The sequence below is a fragment of the Paroedura picta genome, chromosome 4 (genome assembly GCF_049243985.1).
Source record: "Paroedura picta isolate Pp20150507F chromosome 4, Ppicta_v3.0, whole genome shotgun sequence".
Taxonomy (NCBI): Eukaryota; Metazoa; Chordata; class Lepidosauria; order Squamata; family Gekkonidae; genus Paroedura; species Paroedura picta.
In genome coordinates, this window is record NC_135372.1 from 88,706,869 (window position 1) to 88,730,787 (window position 23,919).

General features: G+C 42.3%; 1 protein-coding gene across 9 annotated transcripts in view; it reads right to left on the bottom strand.

Moving 5' to 3' along the window:
* Positions 1 to 23,919, bottom strand: part of RNF220 (ring finger protein 220) — a 350,539-nt gene that overhangs the window by 45,434 nt on the left and 281,186 nt on the right. For 7 of the 9 annotated variants that reach the window (XM_077334013.1, XM_077334011.1, XM_077334009.1 and 4 more), the window contains 2 exons: positions 21,733 to 21,854; positions 20,070 to 20,202 (listed from right to left, as the gene is read on the bottom strand). In XM_077334013.1, the coding sequence (XP_077190128.1) occupies positions 20,070 to 20,202; positions 21,733 to 21,854 (255 nt within the window). The remainder of the gene's footprint in view (positions 1 to 20,069; positions 20,203 to 21,732; positions 21,855 to 23,919) is intronic. The other 2 variants (XM_077334012.1, XM_077334014.1) reach the window with 1 other exon arrangement.

Here is a 23,919-nt window from a genome sequence, read left to right on the forward strand (position 1 = left end):
AACTAGTTTAGACTGTGAGAGGGGTCAAATCCTCAGAGGGCAGATCTTCCCTCTGTTTTGGCAGTGAGGCCAGTGTGTTAGGGCAGGAGTTGTGGGCTTATCTCTCGGTGAAAAATCCTTCTCACCCCCACCAAATAATGCAAATGTAGGCTACCTATGCTGCTTCCTCAGTTCCCCTTTCAGCTGTCCTTAGTAACTGATAAATCCACTTTACTTAAGTGACAGTTTAACAAGAGAGACCTTCCAAGTTATAAATGATCTTTTGACTTTAGCATAAGACAAGTACAACACACCATCAGATCTTTAACTTCTGCCAGTTTTAAAACATGTACTTTTAAGATTTCTGCCTACTGAATTTACTATGGGGAGGGGGCATTTTAGCAGCACAAGCCGTCAACTGAAACAGATTTTGGCTGCACAACACTCACCCTGGATGATACACAATACCATTCCTTGACCATCTTAATCCCAGATTCCTCTTTAAAGGTCCAGACAAACAAGAGTGAGCATGCAGGTCAGGCTCTAGGGCCATTAAGCCGAGAAAAAACAAAGTTACTGCTCTGTGTCTGATCCCCATTGCTCTTGTAGGCGGCTGCTCTGACAAGCAATTCCAGCACTGGTGTTGAGTGGCACTTCTATAAACCCTGTGACAGTTCGGGAGACAAACTCTCTCATCAGTCAGAATGTACCTATCAAGATCACTTACCTTGAGAGCACTGTAGCCCTCTAGCGCTGTGTACACAGTTCTGCTCCACCTGGCCTCGGAGCAGCTGGCCCCAGCACCAAAATCAAGTTAACGCTGAACATTCTAGGAGTTCAGAACAAGAAACATTTCTGCCAAGGTACAAGTGCAGAAGCTTTGCGAAGCATAAGGAGGCCTATTTCCCATGTGTAATGGGGAAAGCATGAGTCTGAACAGATTAGACAACTTCCACTCCCTCTCCGCCAACTTCTCAGTTAAACATAATTAACCAACCTTTTCTATGAACCTCTTTAATCACATCTATTTCCATCTCACTTCTGTGTAAGTAAATACATGGAATGATTAAGGAATTATTAAAATTACAAATTACTTGGAAAAGTTAAAAAGGGAATACAAACCTATACCACTAGAATTAGCACTTAATTAATTAGTTTGGCAGTTAAACAGAAGGGCACCAGTATCTTGTGGTTCTTACTGCTACAGAGCTGGCTGCCAGCGCACCAACAACAAAATAATTGTCTTTTTAACCAGTATGATTAGGGCAGCATCCTCTTGAGACTCATACAGGAACATGCTGTCAGAAAACGGGAAACTGCTCTTTGTATATGGTGTACAGATTTAATTTTGCTACTAGGGTGTAAACTGCATGGAGCTTTTATTCCAATCCCAGGTCGATTCAGTCCCTGCCATCTACACAGGATGCGATTTCTGTTTTGATTTTGGGCGATTTAAATTTTCCTTCTGCAGCAAGAATGATTGATCCAGAGTGACCCTACCTTTATTGTGTGATATCTTAGAATGCTTTTAATGCTCAATATTTTAAAAATCGAATTGAGAAGGCAGGCTGTTTTGAATCTGGGCTTTGCTCCGTGGTAGAGAACCCCTGATTGGCCAAAGCTGGTCATGTGACAAGCTTGCCTTAAAAGGAGAAGCCCCTAATTTCTTTCAATTTCTGTCGGTCTTGGATTTTTTTTCTCCCTCCTCTGCCTTCTTCGATCCTCTCTCCCCCCTCCAAGAAAAGAAAGAGGCTCCCTGCTTGGCTCCTCTCCTCCCCCCCTTCAAGAAAAGAAAGAGACTTGGCTCCCCCCCCCTTCTGAACTACCCACGTGCAGAACACTTTTCTGTTTCAATGGGGGGGGGGGGAGACCAGAGTTCAAATTGATCTGAATGCAACAGGATTGACAGTGGAATAAACAAAGTAAGTGCAGACTCTGCCTAGGATACTCAGGATGAGGGAGACAGTGGAAATGGCTCCGGAGCTACTTGCTAAATCCCCCCCCCGACCCAGCACAACCAGCACTACTGAAGCAGAATTGTGTATGTTGCCCTTCACTTTGCCTCTTGCAAAATCCCTTACCTGAATCCTTCTGGGTGCTGTTTCCAAAGCATATGTTAGATGCAATAAAGCATGAGCATGTAACTGCCTTACTCATAAGTCTCAAAGAGAAAGGAGAAAATGAAAGATTACTCCTTATTTCATAGCTATGTCCCATCATTTTAAAAACTCTCCACAGGCATGGTTGGGGCTCTGCTGGGAAGCCTGGCTTAGGCCAGACTGTCCAACAGAGCCTGACCAAGAGTCGATCCTGCAATGAGAGTTCTCCCCACAGGCTCTGTTGTGATAGGCAGCCCGGTAATACCTGAATATATCTGGGATGGGGGGGGGGGTGTCCAGTTCTCCTGAAAAATCCCGGATACATTTGGGAAGCTGAAAAAATACCCCCCAAATACTGATAAGGTGTTTTTAGGTTATATTTTCAGTTTGAGTAAAACTGAAAGGCAATCCTCTGCCGCACAGGGGTGTGGTCTGCACCTGAAGAATACATGTCTTTGGTTGCCCTGCTCCTATGACAGAGGAGCTGGCCTCTTCAGTGTTCACTGTAGGAGCATTCACAACTCATACTTCATTTAGGGGGGGAAATCATTACAAACTGGTCAGAATACTGCTCCCCTTCCGCCTTAGTTCAAACCGTAATAGCCGGACATAAGAGGTGGTTACAGTTTTTGCAGGTTATTGGGTAGAGAATACAGCCCTGAGTTAAACGATTCAAAAATAGCTAGTTTTGCTAATTATTTCTCATGCAGAATAAACTGCCCCTGTGCTGAGCTCATTTACCTGCTTTCCTAAGATGTCACTTGCTGTTTTCTGAGATGAATGTCCCCCCAACGCACAGTATTAAAACGCTTTTATGGCTAATGTGTTGACAGGCCTCACACACACTTCCTGGGAACAGCTCTTGCCAGTGCTTGTTTCCTCAGCTGCTGGGAGATCCCTAAACTAGCATCAAGAGGACATACCAGCATGGAAGTGGCTTTCTTTTAAACACATCTTGGGAAGGACAAACTGTCCTGCTTTTTTTAGAAAGGGAAGGACTACTGTGAGCCTTGGGTAGGCAGCCCTTACTGGAACCAGTTACTGGAACTACTACCCTCTGGCACGGTAAATGAGCAGGAAACATCAACTGGATGCTCCAGGGTAACAAAAACGAAGACAGCAAAATTTAGCTCCTCTAGCTTTTTTGATGCCACCAAACCATATTCTTCAGATTTCCCCCCCCACACACACACACAAACTTTTATGCAAATTGATAAAACTCTGCTGCCCATGACAAGCTTTAAATGAAGACTGCATAGTTTTATGACAATAAATGTTCTGTGGTGGTGTTGCATGTCAAGATGAAAGTGATCAAGCCTGGGTCTCACAGGGAAAACTGTTTGGCCACAGAAGTATTCTCTTCTGTAAACAGAATGTCGGAACTTGGCTAACAGAAAACTTCCTTGTGCCTTCACTTTACCTTGGCTGCTGCTGCTGCAAACAGAACCTATGTCCACAGCAATCCCTCCACCCCAATATAAGCCTCCTGATCTGCAGAAAGCAGGCATGTACTTCTCTGCTGATATGCAGATAGCTGCCATACAAAGAAGAGCAAGCAAGCCGAGGTTTGTCACTGGTGTCATTTGCATGAATTTTATTCCCATGAGGAAAGAAGGGAAACAAAAAAAGGGAAAAGGGGAATTAAAGTAATCTTGAATTACTAAGCAGGTTCACAGCGCTGGATCAATAAGCACCACTGACAGGGATCACAGTCACACTGCAATTCTGCCAATAACAGAAAAGGCGAGAGGACGACTTTTCTAAAGCAGCCAAGCATGAAGCAGCGAGTTTGGAAAGCAACCAAGAGCAATGTCCCGGTTTACAGGCACCAGAGAAAGCAGCCGGCCTTGCTGTCCACTCATTTGAATAATGATGCATTCAAACGCGATGGGCCTAGTCATGGGATGGAATAACACAGTCTAATTTCATAAACGGAACCTGCACGGCAAACCAATTCTCATCTGGGCCAAGCAGAAGAAAAAAAAAATCAATGTTAATTTAATCAATTGATCTGGCTACTGATTGCAAAACTGGAGCAGTTAGTTAGCCATGTGCAGTAATCCTCCTGCTACTTTTGAAGCCACAAAGCAGGAAGTGATTTCTTCACGTGCAATACCAAGAGTTTAAAAAGGAAGGCAGAAAACAAATGGAAAGGAAAGGAATGCAGCTTCCACGTGGGAGGGGGATCACATTTGCAGCCCAAGGAGAGAAAGCCAGCCACTGAGCACACAACATAGAAAAACAGGGACAGCACAGTGTCTTGCAAGTTTCAAACTGAAATTAGTTACAGATGCAGTCGCGGCATCTTGTGTAAACGCTATCGATTGGGAAGCTGACAGTCTTAGGAGCCTCAATGCTAGGACAATCAATCCGGCAGCAGTGTCACCTGCCACTTCGCTGAATAGTTGACAATGCAATTATCCAGTGTTGAGGCAGGGAGTTGGCGTGTGTCAAATGCAGTTAACCACTTTCTGGGCACTACTCGGTAATGTGTTTCACCGCCTGGTGTGAGAGACGACATGCGAAGACAAGGCGCAGTTTAAAGTCATTGAGACTACACACTTCCTTGCTCTTTGGGGAGGTGGCAGGGAGAATAGTCATACTGCCCTTGGCTTAACAACTGTATTTTAAAATGCTATTAAAAATGCATCAATCAACAACTTGGCAGTTGAGGCTGAAGGGCAATTCCAAAGCCCATGAGATAGGCTGCAGTCACAGCAGATAACTTGGGGGGGGGAAACAATCAAATTGCTGCCTTTGGAACCTGTACACTGAGCGGGGGAGGGGGGGAACCAATGCTACAAAGGTTAGGACTGGACTAGGTGAGCTCACATTGCCAGACTAACAGTCAAGAAAATATACACTCATAACGGATGTTTTCAATTAGGAACCTATTCCATTTCCACTGCGGACTAGTTTCAAATGTCACCTTTCCCCCCAGATTCCTTCTGCCAATTTAGTAGGTTTAAACAAGCACATTTCTATCCCCCTCCCCCAATTAATCTCTCGTCCTCCCTGTTGCTGTAGAAAAGATCTATGCCAAGGGGAAAATGGTTTACTCAAAATGCAGCCAAGCACATAGGAAAGCTGAGAACAGAGGCTAGGTTTCTCCTTAATCTTTCAAGTTTCAATAATCTTGTCTGCAACAGGTAAAAGTTCAGTTACTCTGTTTACTTAAACTGTAATCTTTTTAATAAAACGCTGGCCAACAGTGGTACATCAAGAGGTCATGCAGCAGGGACTGAATTCTTTCCAAGTGATGTTTAACCTATTTTTTTTCTAAAACCAGCAGAAGGATGGCAAATCATTTCCTCTTCCAATAATTTAAACTCTCACCTCTCAATACTTAATTGAACTACATCTTTCTGTAACTTAAACCCATTTTCTCTTATCATTCCTCTGAGGCTTTTGAAAAATTACTGCTATCCTATTTCTAATGATCACTGACATTTCAGATCCCCCATGTTTGTCTTATGTTCAAACAAGCACAATTCACTCTGTCTAAGCTTGGTTGTTCTGCCATGTTCTGGAGCAAGCAAGACAGTCAACAATAAAACAGAATTTCCCCATTTCTTGCTCCAGAACAGAAACTGGGCTAGAACTGATTTCCACCAAGAAAAATATATACATATATTCTGGGGCTCTACCACTCCAAGATGCAGGTGAGAAACTTGTTTTAAAACTTATCTAAATAAAACGTAAAACAATCCTATTGGGATGAAGATATGACTTCTCCCTAATGTAAAACTTTCTACAGCTAGGGAGCTGATAACTGGAGATTCATTCAATTATAATACATATTTTGAACTGATACAACCTTGTGAAAGCTGCCACACACTATTTTTCCTGCATGGACTAGTTCTACAGAAAAATGATTGAAGTGCAGAAAAAAAGTGCAACAGCACCATCACAACCTCCTAAGTTATCATAGTATGAGCTCATGTGGGGAAGTATTTGAAAGAAAAGCAGTCAGCTCTAAGAATGTTTCAATGAAAGGTAACCTGCGAAATAGTTCTAATAAATTCTGTAAGGGCCACAACAGATACAAGCAACTGAATATATCTGCCATGAGTCGTATGGGAAGACAGATAGGCTTCTGCAACAGAGCCACAGAGGAGAATCTGAGATATATCCCAAGCCCCTGACTCAGATATATACCATACTACTTTGTGTAATGTAAACCTTGTTCTCATACCTGGTTATGGAAATACAAAGTTTTTATAGCTGACAAGAGCAAATCTCTAATTATACTTACAATCCTATCTTCTTGATTGTGGCCATTTTATTTACCAAACTGGAGAGAAACTAACATTTTAATTTACTTCAAATATGTTTTGGTCCAGTGATTTTCTCCTTATGCTACTTGATCATTTTAGGTAATTTAATTTACCTCTAGTCATTCTTATTCATCAGGAGGAAAAAAATTTTAAATCCTATTTTAGAAATACTCACACCAGCATTTGTAGTATATCCGTGCAAGGACTTCAGTGGCATTTATTCTCAGTGGCATTTATTTTCTTGGTGTGGAATACACAAAAGCCTACAGCGCAGATCTACATATCCTCCAGGCAGCAAGGTACAGGCAATATGCAACGATGTTTGAAAGTGCCATAAAGTCATACAATTTGTGAAGAAAGAAGCCAACAAGACTCAAATGGTCAGGAAAAGTATTTTCACCTTTCAATGTAGTATGTTTGGGTCATCAAGCAGCATTGGTTTGGCAGACACTTTGCAAGTGTGCATCTGCCGCTGAAACTGTTTAAAGGCAGGGTGAGAGAGAGAATAATCTACATTCAAACATCACCCCCCCCCCCCAAAAAAAAGTCCCTCACCCTGGTTAGTCTATGAGACACATAACAGTCTGGATCCAGAAATTCTTCAGTTGAAGGGGCACATGACTGCAAATTTTTCCTGTATTGTCTCCTCCCCCTAAACCCGTGAAAGTTTATCTCCAGAGTGGTAGGTCTCATCTGTAAACAGCTTTCACTATCTACATATTTGGCTAAAGCCTTGGTGGGTGGAGAGAACCCCAAAGTTCTTAACTGAGTCAGCAAGGGTCAGCTGAATGCCATCAAAAGTGGGGAACACAATCTACTTCAAGATCTCTGCCTCCCCAACCAACATTACCTTGGTCTTTTCAAGGCTTAGTTTCAGTGTACTTGCTCTTTGCCAATTTACCACAGCAGCCAGGCAGCAATTTAGGATCTGTACCACATCACCAGACTTGGATAAAATTACATAGTGCAGCCTATCATCCACATATTGATGACTACTAATCCAAAAGCATGGGGGGAAAACTGCACCCTGTGGAATATTTATTTATTATTTGACTTGTATATCGCCACTCTCAACCTGGCTGGCTTGTGGCAGTTTACATTAAAAACATCCACATTAAAACTAACCCATACAATTTCCCAAAATACAATTTACATTTTAAAACAACTTACAACAACATTGATGGCAGTAAACACATGCCCTATTCCTCCGTGCCCCCGTGCCTCAATTCTCCCGCTCTGTTACCTGTCCAATAGTTGATCTCAGGCAATATTAAGCTCAGGGGGGAACCGATAACCAAAGAAACTAGGGGGGGCTAGGCTGCACAATGATTATAACATATTTTCCAGTAGCAACCCTTTGAGTCCAGTCCCTGAGGATTTATTAGAACCAGTCCCGTGCACTTCCTGATATCCCCTTCTGCCTCTAAGCATCTCAACAAAATGGTATGATCTACGCTAGGGGTAGTCAAACTGCGCCCCTCCAGATATCCATGGACTACAATTCCCAGGAGCCCCTGCCAGCAAATGCTGGCAGGGGCTCATGGGAATTGTAGTTCATGGACATCTGGAGGCCTGCAGTATGACTACCCCGGATCTACACAAAGGCTGCAGATATCTAATAAGGGCAACAAAAGGCATGGCCTTTGTCTACATTCACACAAAGGTCATCAACTAAAGCTAGCAGAGCCATCTCCCTACCCATAGCCTTACCTGAAGCTAGAGTGAAAAGGGCCTAAAGCAGATGAGTTATCCATGATAACTTGCAGTTGGTCTGTTCTTTCTCTCCCACTTAGTCCAGAAAGGACAGATTAAAGATGAGGTAACAACTGGCCACATCACTTTTCTGTAGAAATGTTTTTTCTCAAGTAGCCGACAAACAGATCACCTTTTTTATTGGCCAAAGGAAGATGCCATGAGTTACTGACTGATTCAAAACAGATACTAAGGGCTTGTTGTTATGGTCCTTACATGATTTTGGCAGCAAGAATCCAGAGTAAAAGCAGTGCCCTTCATTGATCCCAGAGTCTTACAGACATCCATCACATAAACTATGTACGCAGCCACTTTACAAAGGATCAACTGCATTAAGTTGTGGGAAACTGGGGAAGGGGGCAAAATAAGATAAATCAAGCCGCCTCTTAGGGATCATCAGCCACTTAAACATATCCCTTAAAACAAAGAACAAAATGGCTCTTTTACAGCCTGCTTCCCTCTCCTACTTTTAAATGTTTCTCTTGAGAAAGGCTGAAATCTCCAAAGCATGTTTTGTTTTTTTCAAGATTGGTAGCCATGGTCTAGAGATCTTTATTCCTAATGTTTCATTTGCATCTATGGCTGCCGTCTTCAGAGGTATGTTGTCTCTCAGTGGTAGCTGGCAAGTGTGGAATATTCACTGTGGTTGACTGTTAACTATTGGGGTGTGTATGGCTGGAGTGTCTTCTGATCTGCTGTTTTGATGTTTTTAGTATAGGTATTGCTGCTTAGTGAATTATCAATGGGGGGGGGGATGTGGACAGGGAGAATCTGGAGGAGAGTAGGGGGAATGCCCTGAGAAAGTACCATGGATAGCTGAGAGCAGCCAGCGCAGCAACATTTTCTAAGATAGGTGGTGGCTGCTGAAGAGACTAGAATTTGTGCAGATCAGATACTGTGACAAACCAAAGTTACTACAATTAAACTAGGAACAAACCATGATTTAGAATCGCAGTTCAGCGCTCAGTTTGTAGGGGAGTGGTGTTTGCAATTTATCAGCTGTAGTTTACTGAGATACTGAGTGCGCAGCCACATATATGAACTCTTGCATCACTCAGTGTGCTCCTCCTATTTCCTACAGAGAGGTACAGCTCTGATGCTGATGGAACATTACTTCTGCTCAATGCATAACAGAGTTCATTTCTTGAAAAGTTAAAGGAAACCAATTTTAATATACTTTCCACTTGTACAGCAGTGTCAATGTTTGAGGAGATATGCCTGTGGCAAAAAAAAAAATTATTGTCCACAGCCTTTAATTTTTGTTAAACTGTTTACTCTTCTCATAATTAATTTATCAATTGTAACATATTTAAAAAAAGAAAAGAAAACCCCTCAAACATTTGATTGCAGTAGTGGGCAACCCTGAAAAGAAGAAAGAAATTAGGCTCAGCAGACAAGGGAACAGAAACTAAATTACCAAGGAACAAACCCCAAAAGATGGAATTTTCAAACAAGAACTTTTTAGATATGAACCTTTCCTAAGTTGTTCTGCTGACCACTGTCTACTTCACTTTCTTCTGTCAAGTCCATTTAGCCACAAGGCTAACAAATATTAGTTACAGATTCATTCATCCTAAGGCTCTGAATGCTTTGCAGATACCTTATATTTCCTGGCCAGTCCCCTGAGAAATCTCATTGTCTTTTGCACTAACTCTGTTGCTTGACCTTAAATGCAACTTTAAGCCGATGGACTGAAACATGGAAATCAGGTACAGGCCTGTTAGCTTTGCAGGCTAACCGAACAAAAAGAATTTTCCTTTGGGTTCACAAGAAATAGAGAAACCTGAAAATACAGTCAGGAGTTGCAAAGGGCAATAGGTACAATTCAGTGCCTTCAGCAAACAGATAATTATGACACCCACATTTTGCTAGAAACTTAATATTACTGATTGTAGGCTTCTTTGGGCAGTAATATTACTGAGAACTCCGGGGAATGGTAGAGGACAGGAAGGCCTGGAGGATCATTGTCCATGGGGTCGCGATGGGTCGGACACGACTTCGCACATAACAACAACAACATTACTGAGAAACAAAATACAAAGAAACACAACACAGGTTGGCTTGCCATGCTTCTCCATAAGTGGAATTTCCATGCTCCCTCTACTGGGGCAGCACAGTCTCTGGATCACAAACTTCAGTAGACATTTTAGAATGCTTTTGGTATGCCTCACACAACAATGAATACTAACCACTGAGGCTAGTTGGGGGGTTTATTTGACAGGAGCCAGCTGTGACGTCTAGCAACAAAGGATTCTAAGTTAAAAAACAGAACACCCAAAGGCTAGGAAATTAGGGTTGTGAGTCATTTCTTTACTTTGGACGTCAAAGAGCAACTCTGCTGGATCAGACCACAGTAAAAGTACTCCAGCCTTCTGTTTCTAATAGTCACCATACAGATTCCTCCGGGAAGTTTATCTATGCACACTGTGTGCCACCCATATACACCCAGTAGTCAGGCAGCCCTCATGTCATGAAAGTTCTGTGCAGAGCTATTCTTGATAGCTGGTAGACTTTCTACAGGTTAAGCCAGGACAGCCAGGAAAGATGGCACTTCTCATTTTCCTAGGATGCCAGAACCTCCAGATTACCCAAGCCCAGTTTTTACTTGAATGTTTAAAAATGAGAGCCCTCCCCAAAGCAGAATTTCCCACAGAGCCCATTTTAGGATGCTCCTATTAACTGCTCTTTAGAAAACCCTGCTTACCATCTTTAATAATATTTAGGGCTTTGCCTATGCACGGCATTTTCAAGACAACCTGACATCTGAGAGCCAAGGGAATAGAGCTGGCCAGCTGTTGCTGCACCTGATGGAAGGTGCAATGCCAGAGACGGGAGGAGGGGCAACTAGGCTACATTCTTCAGTCCCTTCATATCTGGAGAGGACAGCAATCTCAGCTCCATCAGACAGCACAGCTCAGAGTTTAAATAGAACTTGCTCCTCGCTTGCTTTTCCTGTCCCTGTCTCTCTCCCTCTGAAGTTGCTTGGACAGCTTCCTCAAGCTGGCGTTATCACTCCCTCTAACCACTCTTGGCAGGCAATCTAATTCCCCCTGAAAAGGTCACCGCCATTTTAACTGCCTTTCAATCACATTAGGAGTGCTGCCGCTCGTGCCCGCAGAGCTGTGCCTGCAGCTCTCCTGGCTGAGGTGCGATCGATAAACTGACATACTGTTCCCTCACCCCATCCCCCAATGGCTCCCTCCCCCTGCCATTCAGACCACCACCACCCATACACCCCTCATCTCCTTTGGCTAAAGGAAGGACACAAGAAGCCGACTGACCCAAAGTCTTCGAAAAGTGATACAACACAGGAAACAGATAACCTATCGTGCCCTAATCTACTTATCTCATTTGCTCCAACCAAGGGGGAACAGGGATGAGGCTCTCTCCCTAGCAACATACAGGGGACCAGCCAGCTCAGGCCCCTTTGAAGTGAGGTTACTACAAAGAGCAAGCCTGCCTCCAATCCTCCTCCTTGCAATCATTACTGTTATCTGTCTTGCATTCGCCCTTTTTTCCTTGCAGTTACCGGTGCCGTGTTCCCCCCATCGATCCTCATGTAAGACACTGTTTTAAGTCTGCTCGCCTTTTGACTGCGCTAAGCCGTTTAAGAGATGACAGCAGCCTCTATCAGCACAAAGCCAATATGATTCTTTTCAGATAAAGCACTTTTTCCCTTCACCTGCTCCTTCTCTTTCCCACCTGCTCACTCTTTCAAGTAACAGACATGCTCACAAAAAATGCTAAGCTTTCAAAGGGGAAAAAAGCACTTTTGAACTCCTCTCTGCAAATCTTTTAAAAGATAACTTTACAATGTAAACAGCTAGAGTAAATGAACAGCTATTCTGAGGAACAACTGAGGAATTGCTACAAATGAAGAGAATCTAAAAGGAGAAAAGAATCAGTAAGAATAACCCCTCTCGGCCTTCATTTGCTGCTGTAGTGCAGCTTGGAGCATTGCACATGGCCAGTATGAAATAACCCTCCACAAAGTTTAGCAGAAATAAATGCCCAGCATGAAAACTCAGCCCCAATGCAAAGTTGAAACCTGACACAGATATTGCTCACTGCTGTAGCGTGGCAAACATTCCAGGCTGCTGTGCCCAGGAATCTGAGCAACAAGGAGAAGAATTGTTCAACAAATCATTCTTTTTATGTTTTGATATTCCAAGCAAAAAAGACTTGTTATGGATATTTAAACCTTTTTTTGGCAATTAAAACATTCATTATATTAGTTTGGATCCCATCCAAAATTTCCAGAAGCATGCTTTTCATGAATTCCACCCTCCCATGGGAGACCTAGTAACCCTCTAGCTATCTGTGGGGGTTCTGTTCCCCATGGTCAGTGTATGAGGACATTTGGGGCTGCTGGGGGAAGAAGGAATTCACAAAAATCAGCCCCCCATGGGGCAGAGACTCTAGGTGGGATACAAGGCATTCTGCATCTCTTAAAAACAGTCTGGTTTCAAGTGAATTCTGAATGTAATACGAACAAACATTAAAATCCACACAATCCCTTAGCATTGCACCCCTAGCTCTGCTTCTAGTCTACATAAAAGAAGCATGAAGAAACCTTTTGAGGCCAAGAATTATAAAGATAACACAGTAAGCCATGTGTAGTTTTTAATATTTTCAAATTATGACTAGCTGTCAAATAGCATAGACTCATTTCCTATGTAAAAAGAAGCACTGTTCTGTCCATTAACTATTAATTCTTGCTTTCCCATGTACTTTGTTTTCAAATTAACTGATCTTGCTCACGGTCCTTACAGGTGTAAGCTACAGCCAAATAGAAATATTTAATTTCAAAATGTTTCCCTTACTAAAAATAGATTCTTCAAGGCTAGAGGCATGATTGGAGATTTTATGCCCTATTCTGCTACATGTTTATTTGTTATCGCAACCAATTTCTATATATGCAGATTTCAAGAAACAAATGAATTAGAAATCTGGAACGTAATGTATCAATACAGCAATTACACACTGCCTCACTGACACTGGGATGCATGGGGCATCCCTTCAATGGCTGATCTCCTTTCTTTGGGGTCACAGGCAGAGGGCAGCAGCTGGAGAGAACCAATCTCATTGTTGTCATCTCCCATGCAGGGTGCCACTGGGAGCAGTTCTCCAGTTTTATTCAATATTCCAGTTTTATTCAATATCTTCATGTGCCCTCTTGCCCACCTAGTATGGAGGTTTGGACTGGGATGTCACCAATATGCTAATGACACCTGGCTTTTCCTCCTGATAGATGACTCACCCCAACTCATTAGCCAGATGTTTGGAAGCAGAGACTGGATGGCTCAAGCTGAGCCAACTGAAACTCTATCTTTCAAAGATGGAGGTCCTGTGCTTTGGTAGGAAGGGTCTCAGCAAGGAAGCACGATTGCCCTGCCTGGATGGGGTGCATCTATTAGGCCCATTGGAGTGGAAGGTCCGCATTTGGGGTGGAATGGCAGCAGCTAAAATTATGCACGCTGCAGGCAGCAACCAGGCGCAGAGTCAATGTATGCCGCTGAAAAAGCCTCGTTAGCGAGATGCAGAAGAAAGTGGAGCTTCCTGGGACCAGAGCACAACCAGAAGCGGCTCCAGAATAGCCGCGTGCATAATCGGATACTCTGGGTTTTGCCGCCATTGCGTTCTGTCCTGTGCGTAAGCAGATTGCTTCGCTTCTTCCTCCTCCGCGTTCTTCATGCCGCCGTTTCAGCGGCCGTGCATAATAGGCCTTCGTGGCACACTCAGCCAGAAACTTCGGTGTGATAGTTGATGCTTCCCTCTCCATAGAGGAATAGGTCACAAGAGTAGTATGGCTAGTGTTCTTCCACCTGCATCAAGCTAAGCTCTTAGCACCCTACCTGGCCTCAAAACACCTAGCCTAGTGATCCATGCAAAGACCTAGTGATCCATGAGATGGTCACCTCTAGAACAGATTTCTGCAACTAACTGTACGCAGGCCTACCCTTAGCCTCTGCATTGGCTACCAGCTGAATTTCAGATCAGGCTTAAGGTCTTGGTAATCCCCTTTAAGGTCACACATAGTCTGGGCCCTGAGTATTTGAGGGACCACCTCTCTGCTAATGCCCTGCGGAGAGCACTATGCTACACAAATTCCAACAAGCTGGTGATCCTTGGCCCCAAGGAAACTTGTTTGGCTTCAGCCAGAGCCAGGAATTTCTCTGTCCTGGTCCCCACTTAGTGGAATGAGCTCCCAGAAGAGATCAGGGTCCTGCTGGAATTGAAACAGTTCTGCAGGCCCTGCAAAATGAAGCTCTTTCACCAAGACTTTGTTTGAGGCCAACAGAGCAACACCAACACAGAAGCCCCCTCCCGATGACTAGTTGTGCCCAACAGATAACAACATAAGGCGACTGAAGACCCGTACATCCATTAAACAAAAGCAGCGCTCATGGTTAAGTGCAGTTGAGTTACACAGTTTATGATTGTCAATCTGTTATTGGGTTAATGTTATAAGCCCCAAACTGTTGATATATTTCCTGTATTGTTGTGTTCAAATGTTATTCAAACATTATATATAACTGTTCTCTGTACTGTACCAGCATCACAGTGAACAGTGAGCTATAAATTTTCAATGAGCTGCAAGGGAGGGTGGTACAGAAATGTAACAAACAAATAAACAAACATTGTCAACTGAGATCGACTCTTTGTCTTTGCAATTTTGATTGCTGTAAATCAATCCATGCTGATTCAGAGATCTAACTATGAAAAACATCAGGAGAAAGTTTTTAGTGCACAGATCCTAATGCCCTGCTATGCTACTTCAGCCTCTGTTTTGAATCAGGCCGAAAGCAACAGGTTGCACTAAGTAAGCTGAGACTAAGATGAGTCTTTGGGGCACATGGTCACTAGGCTGGGTTATGACCAGGCCAATTATAGCTGGAACGTTTGATATGTTTTTCACAAAACATAATTTCCCCCAATATTTAATAAATGTTACTGTAATCAATCATTTTTGCCAGGTGTTACGTCTAAAAACACTTACTGAGTCTGGGCACATTCTATTGTTATAGCTTTCGTTTTGTGATCTCAGACATAATTTTATTACTCCTAGTCTTAAAAAGAATTCCAGCTTGATCTGAGGAATCATATATGGTCTTTCTTCTTTTGGACAACAGGCCTCAGTTCATGGATATGGTGAGTAGATAATGTGCAGCTGCTGAAGCCTATTGTAGTTCCTTCATTAATTGAACAAATTACTTGCTCACTTTAATACAATATATGTAACTTTTTAATGTATCATTGCGCCATTGTATTTATTCCTGAGTCTGCCTTTGCTATACTAAATAATTCATTCGTGTTAGTCTGCACAGCATATAAACTGTGTTAAAGAAAAACTAGTTTTTCAAACTGTCTTTAGGATTATGGCCAGAGTTCTTTTTCCACCAAACTCAGACTAGAAAACACATGCCCACTTAGATCTTCACAGGATTCAGATGGATTTTAGTTAAGTGTCTGGGAGTATTCCTTTGACCCTGTAGCACTAGCTCTCATTCTCACTCTGGTCTTGTTGCTAGCTTATAAAAATGAGAATGCCACAAAATACCATACTGACTTTGCTCTTAGCAGCAATAAGGCTTGAATCTCCTTAAGAATAGAGACATCATCATGAATAGATCTAATTTTTAACATGGCTCTGTCTGTAGATTCTTAAATGCAAAGATTGGAACCATGAACAGAGAAGGCAGATCTTTCTACAAATCTGAAAAATGCCCCCAGTTAGCAGAAAAATCCAAAATCTAAAAATAAATATATGGAGGGGTAACACTCCCCACATAGGTTTAAGAAACAAATGCCTATGATGGCTGTTGTTAGACAACCACAGAAGTACTGCCCACCTTCACATCTTGGTTTTTGTCAGTAAAAGGAAGCAGGGCCTTTTCCAGGGCTGTCCTGGCCTTTGAAGGAAGACTCATCAGGGCCAAACTCAGCAGCAAATTCTAAGCAACTTGCTTTCATGACTTGAATGATTCACTCCAGCCCTGCTGCATGCTACTGTTGATCAGTAGCCACCCATGAAGGCCAGTGTGGTGTAGTGGTTAGCATTTCAGACTTAGATCTAAAACCCAGGACTGAATCACCACTCTGCCATGAAAGTTCAATGGGTGACCTTGGGCCAATTACATGTTCTCAACCTAACTTACCATACAGGTTTAGAAGAAGAAGGTTGGTTCTTATATGCCGCTTTTTCTCTACCCAAAGGAGTCTCAAAGCAGCTTATATTCACTTTCCCTTTTCTCTCCTCTTGACAGACACCCCGTGACATAGGTAAGGCTGAGAGAACCCTGATATTACTGTTCAGTCAGAACAGCTTTGTCAGTGCTGTGGCCCAAGGTCACCCAGCTGGCTGCATGTGGGGGGGGGCGGGGAATCAAACCCGGCTCGCCAGATTAGATGTCCGCTCTCCCAACCACTACTGCAACAATAAAATGATGAGGGAATGCTGGAAGTTGCTGTGGGTCCCCACTGTGGAAAAAGGCAGGGTATAAATGATGTAAATACATAGTAGATAAAGTTGAAAAAGGGCAGATAAAAAGTGGGTTTGAAGGTGGGTGGAATCAGGGAAAGGTGAGGATATGGGGTTGCCAGTAGGACAGAAAGAGGCAATAGTGTGGGGAAGGAACACACAGTGGGCTCTGTTTAAAACCAGGGAAGGTTATTGAAGGCAGCCCTTTGAAAAATCCTTATTTACATGAGAACTTTTAACATCTAGTGGACATGCAAGGGACCCAACAGCAACGTGCAAGGTTACTAGCCTACATTATGAAAGATAGGGGAAGGGGGCTACCCTTTTTAAGGCATCTAACATGGAATGCCTGGTTCAATGTTATTTCCCAGTACCAACTTCTAATATTGCATCTACAGGCCCCAGTGCTAAGAAATCCTATTATATTATGCTCTGAAACATAAGGTAGTAAAATAGGTTAATCAAGAATACCCTCTGGGGAATTTGTGAAGGGGCTGACTTTTAAAAAATTATATTTTTTATTAAAAACAATATTAAGTAATTGCAATTTCTCTTTAAAAGAAACACAACAAAAATAATGATAATCTCTTCCAAATGATTAGGATATCAAAGGAGAATATTTCAGACAAGGGTATAAAACTGCATGAAAAACTGCAGCCTTATTCTGACAGGGGAGCGTCCTTATTTCCACATCAACAATAAAGCAGACATATCATAAATGAGCTCCCTGAATTTCCCATGCTAACTCCAGGGTACTCTCCCTGTCTGCAAAAAATATGGAGTTGCATCTGCGCTGTGTAGTGTACATCTGACCTGTGAGATGCAGAACATGCCTGTGTGTACTGTAACTACATTAAAAGTACAGACTACTCAAAAGTTCCTGGAACATTAGGATGCCTCTGTTCCTCACACAAACAGCCTGTGAAAAAGCAACAGTGAAGACTCTCTGGAATTACACAGGCTTAAGGAGGGTTGGAAAGGCAGTCAATCAGTTACACAGAAATTATAAAAGAGGCAGATGCAGGGAACCCAAAAGATGACAATCACAACAGGGTTTCTAGATGAATATTTACAAAAAGGGTCCAAGATGTTGCAAAACAGAGGGACAGCATGCCTTGGACATAAAGAGATAACTTGGCCTCTGAACAAATAGACTAAAGTCAACACTAGTACTGACAGAAATTTCTGCTTTCTACAACTAAGTGAACTCTAATATGCCTCACAAACTCCCTTGCTAGAATGTCTGAATTGCATCAGACAAGGTTTTGCGTTTACTGGTAGCCCAGAGGATATACTTCCTTATAGATTACCCACTGAATACCCGGAATGCAACTGCTTAACTCTGGCTTCTCTCAATCCATCTTTTCTCCCAAATTACCCCACTGAGAAAAACAGAAGGATCATTTGTAAGCCAGAATAGCTCACCAAGTTTTTAAACCTGAGTCTCTATTCCAGTGGCTTTCCTCTCTTTAAATCGAATTAAAATCAAGGACAATCTAGTAATACATAGGCCATGTACACAAAGATATGAACTTTGTCTGATGGGGCAATACATGGACCCGACACAAAAAGTTAGAAGAAACTTGGGCTGATGGAGACAAAGTACTATCTTCTTTATCCAAGAAAAGGTAAGGCACCATCTCCACAGAGCCACAAGGTTCGCACCAGACAGTTTAGTTAATTCTGACACAGAGCAAAAGGCTGAGCGTAAGGAAAGAGCCAGGTGCACAGCTAAAATTACATTCGCCAATAAAACTCACAAAGGTCACATTTTGCCATAACTCATTCTCTCCTTTGCAGCCGATTTTCCTGTCACAAGGGAAGGAATAGAAGGAGGAAAAATAAGATGTGTTTGTCTGGGAGCCCTGAGGGTGCAGTGCTGGAGGTGTACGGCAGGTTGCTGAATTCTCATTTATCAGCCTTAAAAAAGATGGAGTGATAAATGCATAACCGGCCCTTTAATATTTTATGCAGGTGCTAAAGTGACTTAGCTGTCAGCTTCCATACATCACCAGCGGCTGATAAACCAGCTTTCGTCACTTCAGACTAGGGCTTTTTACAGTTTCATTCCCGGCTTCAATTTTTTTTCTTTTTTAACTGTGCATAGCATCACTGAAACTGATCTGACAGCAGCGGCTCCTGTTCTCTCCAACTCTGGGCTATATTACCCAATGTTAATTAAAAGCACTCTACTAACAACTCTACAATTTTGTTTTCATGGGCATGTGAAAATAATTTGGACTTGACTGATCAGCAAGCACAAACCTTCACTGACAGGTAAGTAACTGGCCAGTTAAGGCAGTTTGACAAAGTGCACAGTGTCATCCCAAGCAGAGCTGCATCCTTCTACGCCTGCTCATGTAAAGGGACTTACAAGGGTGCAACTCTGCTTAAGACGGCATTATCAGTGAATGACACAATATTGCTACCGATGGCTTAGTTCAGGCAGTTGACAAGGCCTACCCTAGGAACCTTCAGCAATGAATATTAGAAAGGGACCTTTATGAATAAACTATACCTGGCAAGGGCTCCTCACACAAACACACACTTTTAGGTGAAAATATATTCTGAAGAGACTAAAAAATATAATTTTGGAATGGAAAGCATGTCACTAAGCTATTACTACAAAGCAAAATGCAAAACTGTCAGTAGGCAAAATCAATATGCACTGGGAGCTATGTCTTAAACATTACAAACACGTAATTATCTATTAGGTGAGGATGCTAGAGCACTCCCCAAAACATTATGAAGTGCAATTTGCTATGGACAAACATCTCCTCAGTGTTTATACTGAATAACAATTAGTAGATGCTGAAACTGTAGATAAAGAAAAACATCCGAAGTATAAAAGCTCGAAGTCTCTTTTGTTTGTTGCCAATTTCTTCTTAAAACAAGGATTTCAAGCACTCTTTACTGGAAGTGTAATAACAAACACTGATAATGCAAAGTGATAAATTATATGCATCAGTCTGAAGACGAAGCAACGAAATGGCCTTTATCCGGAAGCCCAACTTTGAACTTTTATACTTTGGATGTTTTTCTTCATCTTGTGTTTCAGCGACTAATTGTTACTCAGTAGAAACAGTTAGAAGATGTTTGTCCATATCAAAGTACATTTTGTAATGCTTTGGGAAGTGTTGTGGCATCCTGACCTAGTAGATGAATATTGATTTTGCTGACCCACAGTGTTGCATTTTTCTTTGTTGTCTGACTAGCCATTACTTCATCAAAGACTGACACTTCGGATCCATGTATACCCATGTCGCCTTTAAGAGTCACACATCTATGTCTAGGACTCTTCGAATTCCAGCATGTGAATTGCAAGAAAAACATCATACAAGTCTTCTGGAGAGACAGGCTGAGGAGGACAAGATAACTATTCAAGATTGACTTTCCACATTATCCCACTGCAGATAAACAGATGCATTCATTGCTTAGGCCCCAGAAAATCTCAGCAGACCCCTATAATGCCCCTCTTACCTCGGAATCCCCCTTCCAGTAGGGTGGTGGCACGTATCCTCTTCTGTCCACACCATTCATACTCTTCAAAGCGATTACCATTCTCATTCTCAATGTCTACAGAGTCATCTTCCATCATGCATGAACCTTCCCTCTGGTTTGGTAAAGAGAATAAAGAACCAAGAATCATCTTAAGTGTCTTGAGTAAAGAACTGTGCTAGTGAGGTAATTTTCAATGCCTAGATATATAAGCAAGGCTGACTGATGGCAGAAGTAGACATAGTCTGGCATAGATACAAACAAAATGTTATGGGGGTTCCTAACAATATAATCAATTTACATTACTGGAATTAATTGCATTTCACCTGGAGAGTTAACAGAAGCTCCTAATGGTCTCTTTCTCTTATAGCAGAGCTTCCCATTTTGTTTACGCTGACTAAGCTCAGCACAACTGAGGTTTGTTCCCAAATGCAGCCTGATAGAGCTCCATGGCCTGGGAGCTGGAAGACACTTGTCCTCAAGCCAAAATCCAGATCCAAAGTCATGTCATAAAAAGTAAGTCTCATCACTGGGGACTTCTAGGCCTGGGTGTCCTCATTTCATGACACTGCAGGTATTATGATCAACAAAGCACAGCAACACAGATTCCTATATCTTTGTTAAGATCCAGTATCAAGTTAACTGATTTCTTAATCATAGATCAGAAGGTCTTTTAGGAGACCTCTTTCACATGAATAGATGTTCCACATTTGGATACCATATGTCACTGGATCCCTGCCCTGTACCATCTTGACTCAAGGCAGAAGACGGTAAACTGAGCTGCTGCTATGTTAGACTGGAACTATCCCATTCTACATCAGGCTTTAAGATAGCTACTGGAAACAAGTCTTCAGATTAGCTTGCATGGAAGTACTGTCTATGTGGCAAAAATAAGGGATTTCAAGCCTCTTGAGGACGCTGCTAGTTTGATTTCCACTAGTTTGATTTCAGTTTTGAAAATATGATTCAACCCACCAGGCACTCTAACATGATTCCTCAACTGTTAAACAGCAGCCCACAGTCAACTGCATCAGAGGCTGCTGTACAGTCCACCATGATGAGAATGACACACTACTTTTCATTAGTAAATAATTCAGTGTCCTAACAAGTATTTGTGCCATAAGTAGAAACAGGGAGCCAATTGTTCTGTACCTGTATTAGAACCTGCGCAATTACTTCCCTTAAAATGTGAAAATAGAGACTATGTGATCATAGGTAACATGTGATCAACAGGTTTTATTACAGCATGAGAAGCATTTGGCCTGCACCTTCCTAGCTGTTTGTTATCTAGTCTATGCTTCTACCATTACAGATTTACTGTTACTATCAAATCATAGCTGCCCAAGAGAAGATATACCCAGGGTCCAACAAGAGGCTAGAGCCCTACCCCCAGCTTAAAATACTTGCTGAGTCTGCTGTCCCCTCTCATCTGAAAGACCAAAAAGATAATAAGACTGAAAAAGCCTACCAGCAAGGCTAAATCATTCAAGCCATTTCCAAGACAGAGATCTGGTAAAGATCTGCAAAACAACCCTCAAACCTGTGGTCTTCACTCTGCAACCTTGGATCTACCCAGATCACCAGCACAGCAGAGGGTAAGAAGAAAGGAATGAGAGAGGCAGCAGGGAACCCTCAGCACTTCTACCTTTGCAAGGCATTGTTCGACATGCCTACTCCTCTCCTCCTCGGATCCTGAGAGAGGCCGGCTGCAGAGGGGACATACCTGCCCTTCATCTTGCTTCCGCCGTTTCATTTTCCCAATCCGAGCTGCACAAGGAAAGCAGAAAAAAAGGCAACAAGTTATATTTTTATGTGCAGATTTCTAGGGCTAATGCTAAATCCTTTCTCCCTCAAACCTCTGTAATATCCCATCTGCTGCTCGCAAAGAGAAATGCTGCAATTCAGATGACTAAGAACCTATACTCCATATATATTTTAACAAGGGCATCTCAAAACCTTTTAATAGGACCCTATGAACCAGATTCATTTTGCCATCCTCCTGAAAAAAAAAAGAAAAACTCGAGCCAAGAACTTTGCCTTAAAGAGTACATGGCAGCTTTGGAGGGCAGTAGGAAAGATCAAGAGTCCAATAGTAAAGACTAACAACATCAGTGGCAGGGTATGAGATTTCATGAATCTCTGCTCACTTCTTCAGAATTTGAAGGCTGTTTCTGATCAGTATCTAGGACTATATCATGTTTCCAGTGTTCAGGCTTAGTTAAACTCAGTTGCCAGTTTTTTATATTATATATAAATAACTTATTCTTTATTCATGCACAAACATAGAGAAAAAACTATATGCTTGGGGTGGAGCCATGAAACAGAAGCAGAACCACCTGAGATGCTTCTGTGCAAATGGATGTAAAATAATCACAACCAACAACACAATTTCTTCGTTTTATTTCAATATTTCTCAACACCCCGCCCACTAACATTTTTAAGCCAAAGGTGAAAAATATACAGATATTGATCTGTTTATCATAGAACCAGGGGCTTTCTTAAAAAGGAGAACGTGGCTTTGTATACTAGATAGACAAGCCAGTCAAGAAAGCCTTTTCCTTTCTCCAACTGCTGATTAATTTGAGCTATCATTAAATATGGGCAAAACATCTGGAATTTATGCATTAAAGCAATGTCCTTAAGCAAAAAAGCTTAAGGCACATATTATCAGATATCTCAATCACAGGCAGGGGGAAATGAGCAGCTTAATTAATAAAGAAGGTCAAAATTTTGATGGAAGCCCAAAGAAGAGCCCAAGGAAATCCTGCATGATAATAAGAGATGACAAGACAGAGAAGTTGCTTAGCCCAGTAACAATTATTGACATTGCCAGCTTCAGTGCAAGCTGTAAAAAGTGGAACACATTGCAATGAAATGCCACACACCAAGAAAGAAAAAAGGATCAAGAAGTAAACCTAAGGCAGAGGTGTAAAAATAGAATGGAGTGTGTGTGTGTGTGTGTGTGTGTGTGTGTGTGTGTGTGTGTGTGTGTGATAGGCAGGTGACAATAGCAACTGCAGGCTGTTAACAGGAGTCCAAGGAGGCTCTCTAGAAGAGTCACGGTCTTAACACAATACAATTGTCAATTATTATTTCAGCTTTTTCTTTGAGACAAGCATATAAGCACGTTCTAAAGTATCTGTAGACTATATGCAACAAGCCTTGCAAATATGCAGGGGAGAACTGGTCATATCCTCTGATCCACTCACCAGAGCCTGTCCCAACATTCTGTTCTTACTAGTACTCTTCCCCTTACAAGACACAATGCCTCTTGCTTCCCCGTTCTCAAAAGCTAGAAGCCATAGAGAGCAAGGAGGAAGGGGCAGCTATCAACATTTGTGACAGCTAACATACATACTCAAGAAATGGGGGGAAAAACACTCAATGTACTGCTGCATACAGGAACTTGCATTGTTTTTTACTCTACCTCTCTTGGGGAGAGAGTACAGAAAAAGAAATCAGCCATCATGCACATTGTGTTTTGGACAACACCCCATTTGAGACAGAATTCTGCTCTGGCAGTGCCATATGGGACCATTCCTCAACTCACCCATCTCCCATGAGGGGAAGAGAAACAGATAGCATATCACGCAGCCTTAAATTTAGGGATTCCGTTTTGGATGTGCTTGCTCATTTACTGTTTCTAGGAAACAAGGGAAAGAAAGAGTCTAATGGGCTGCCTTCAGGCTGCAATTCTGTCTTCAACAGGGCTCTCTGCCTATGAAGCCTCCTGCGGGGTTGTTGCCTTCATGGAAGTTTGCACATGGGAAGCAGCACATATTGCTCAATTCACTTGGTTATCTGGAGGCAACCCAGGTGAGTGGTTATTTGC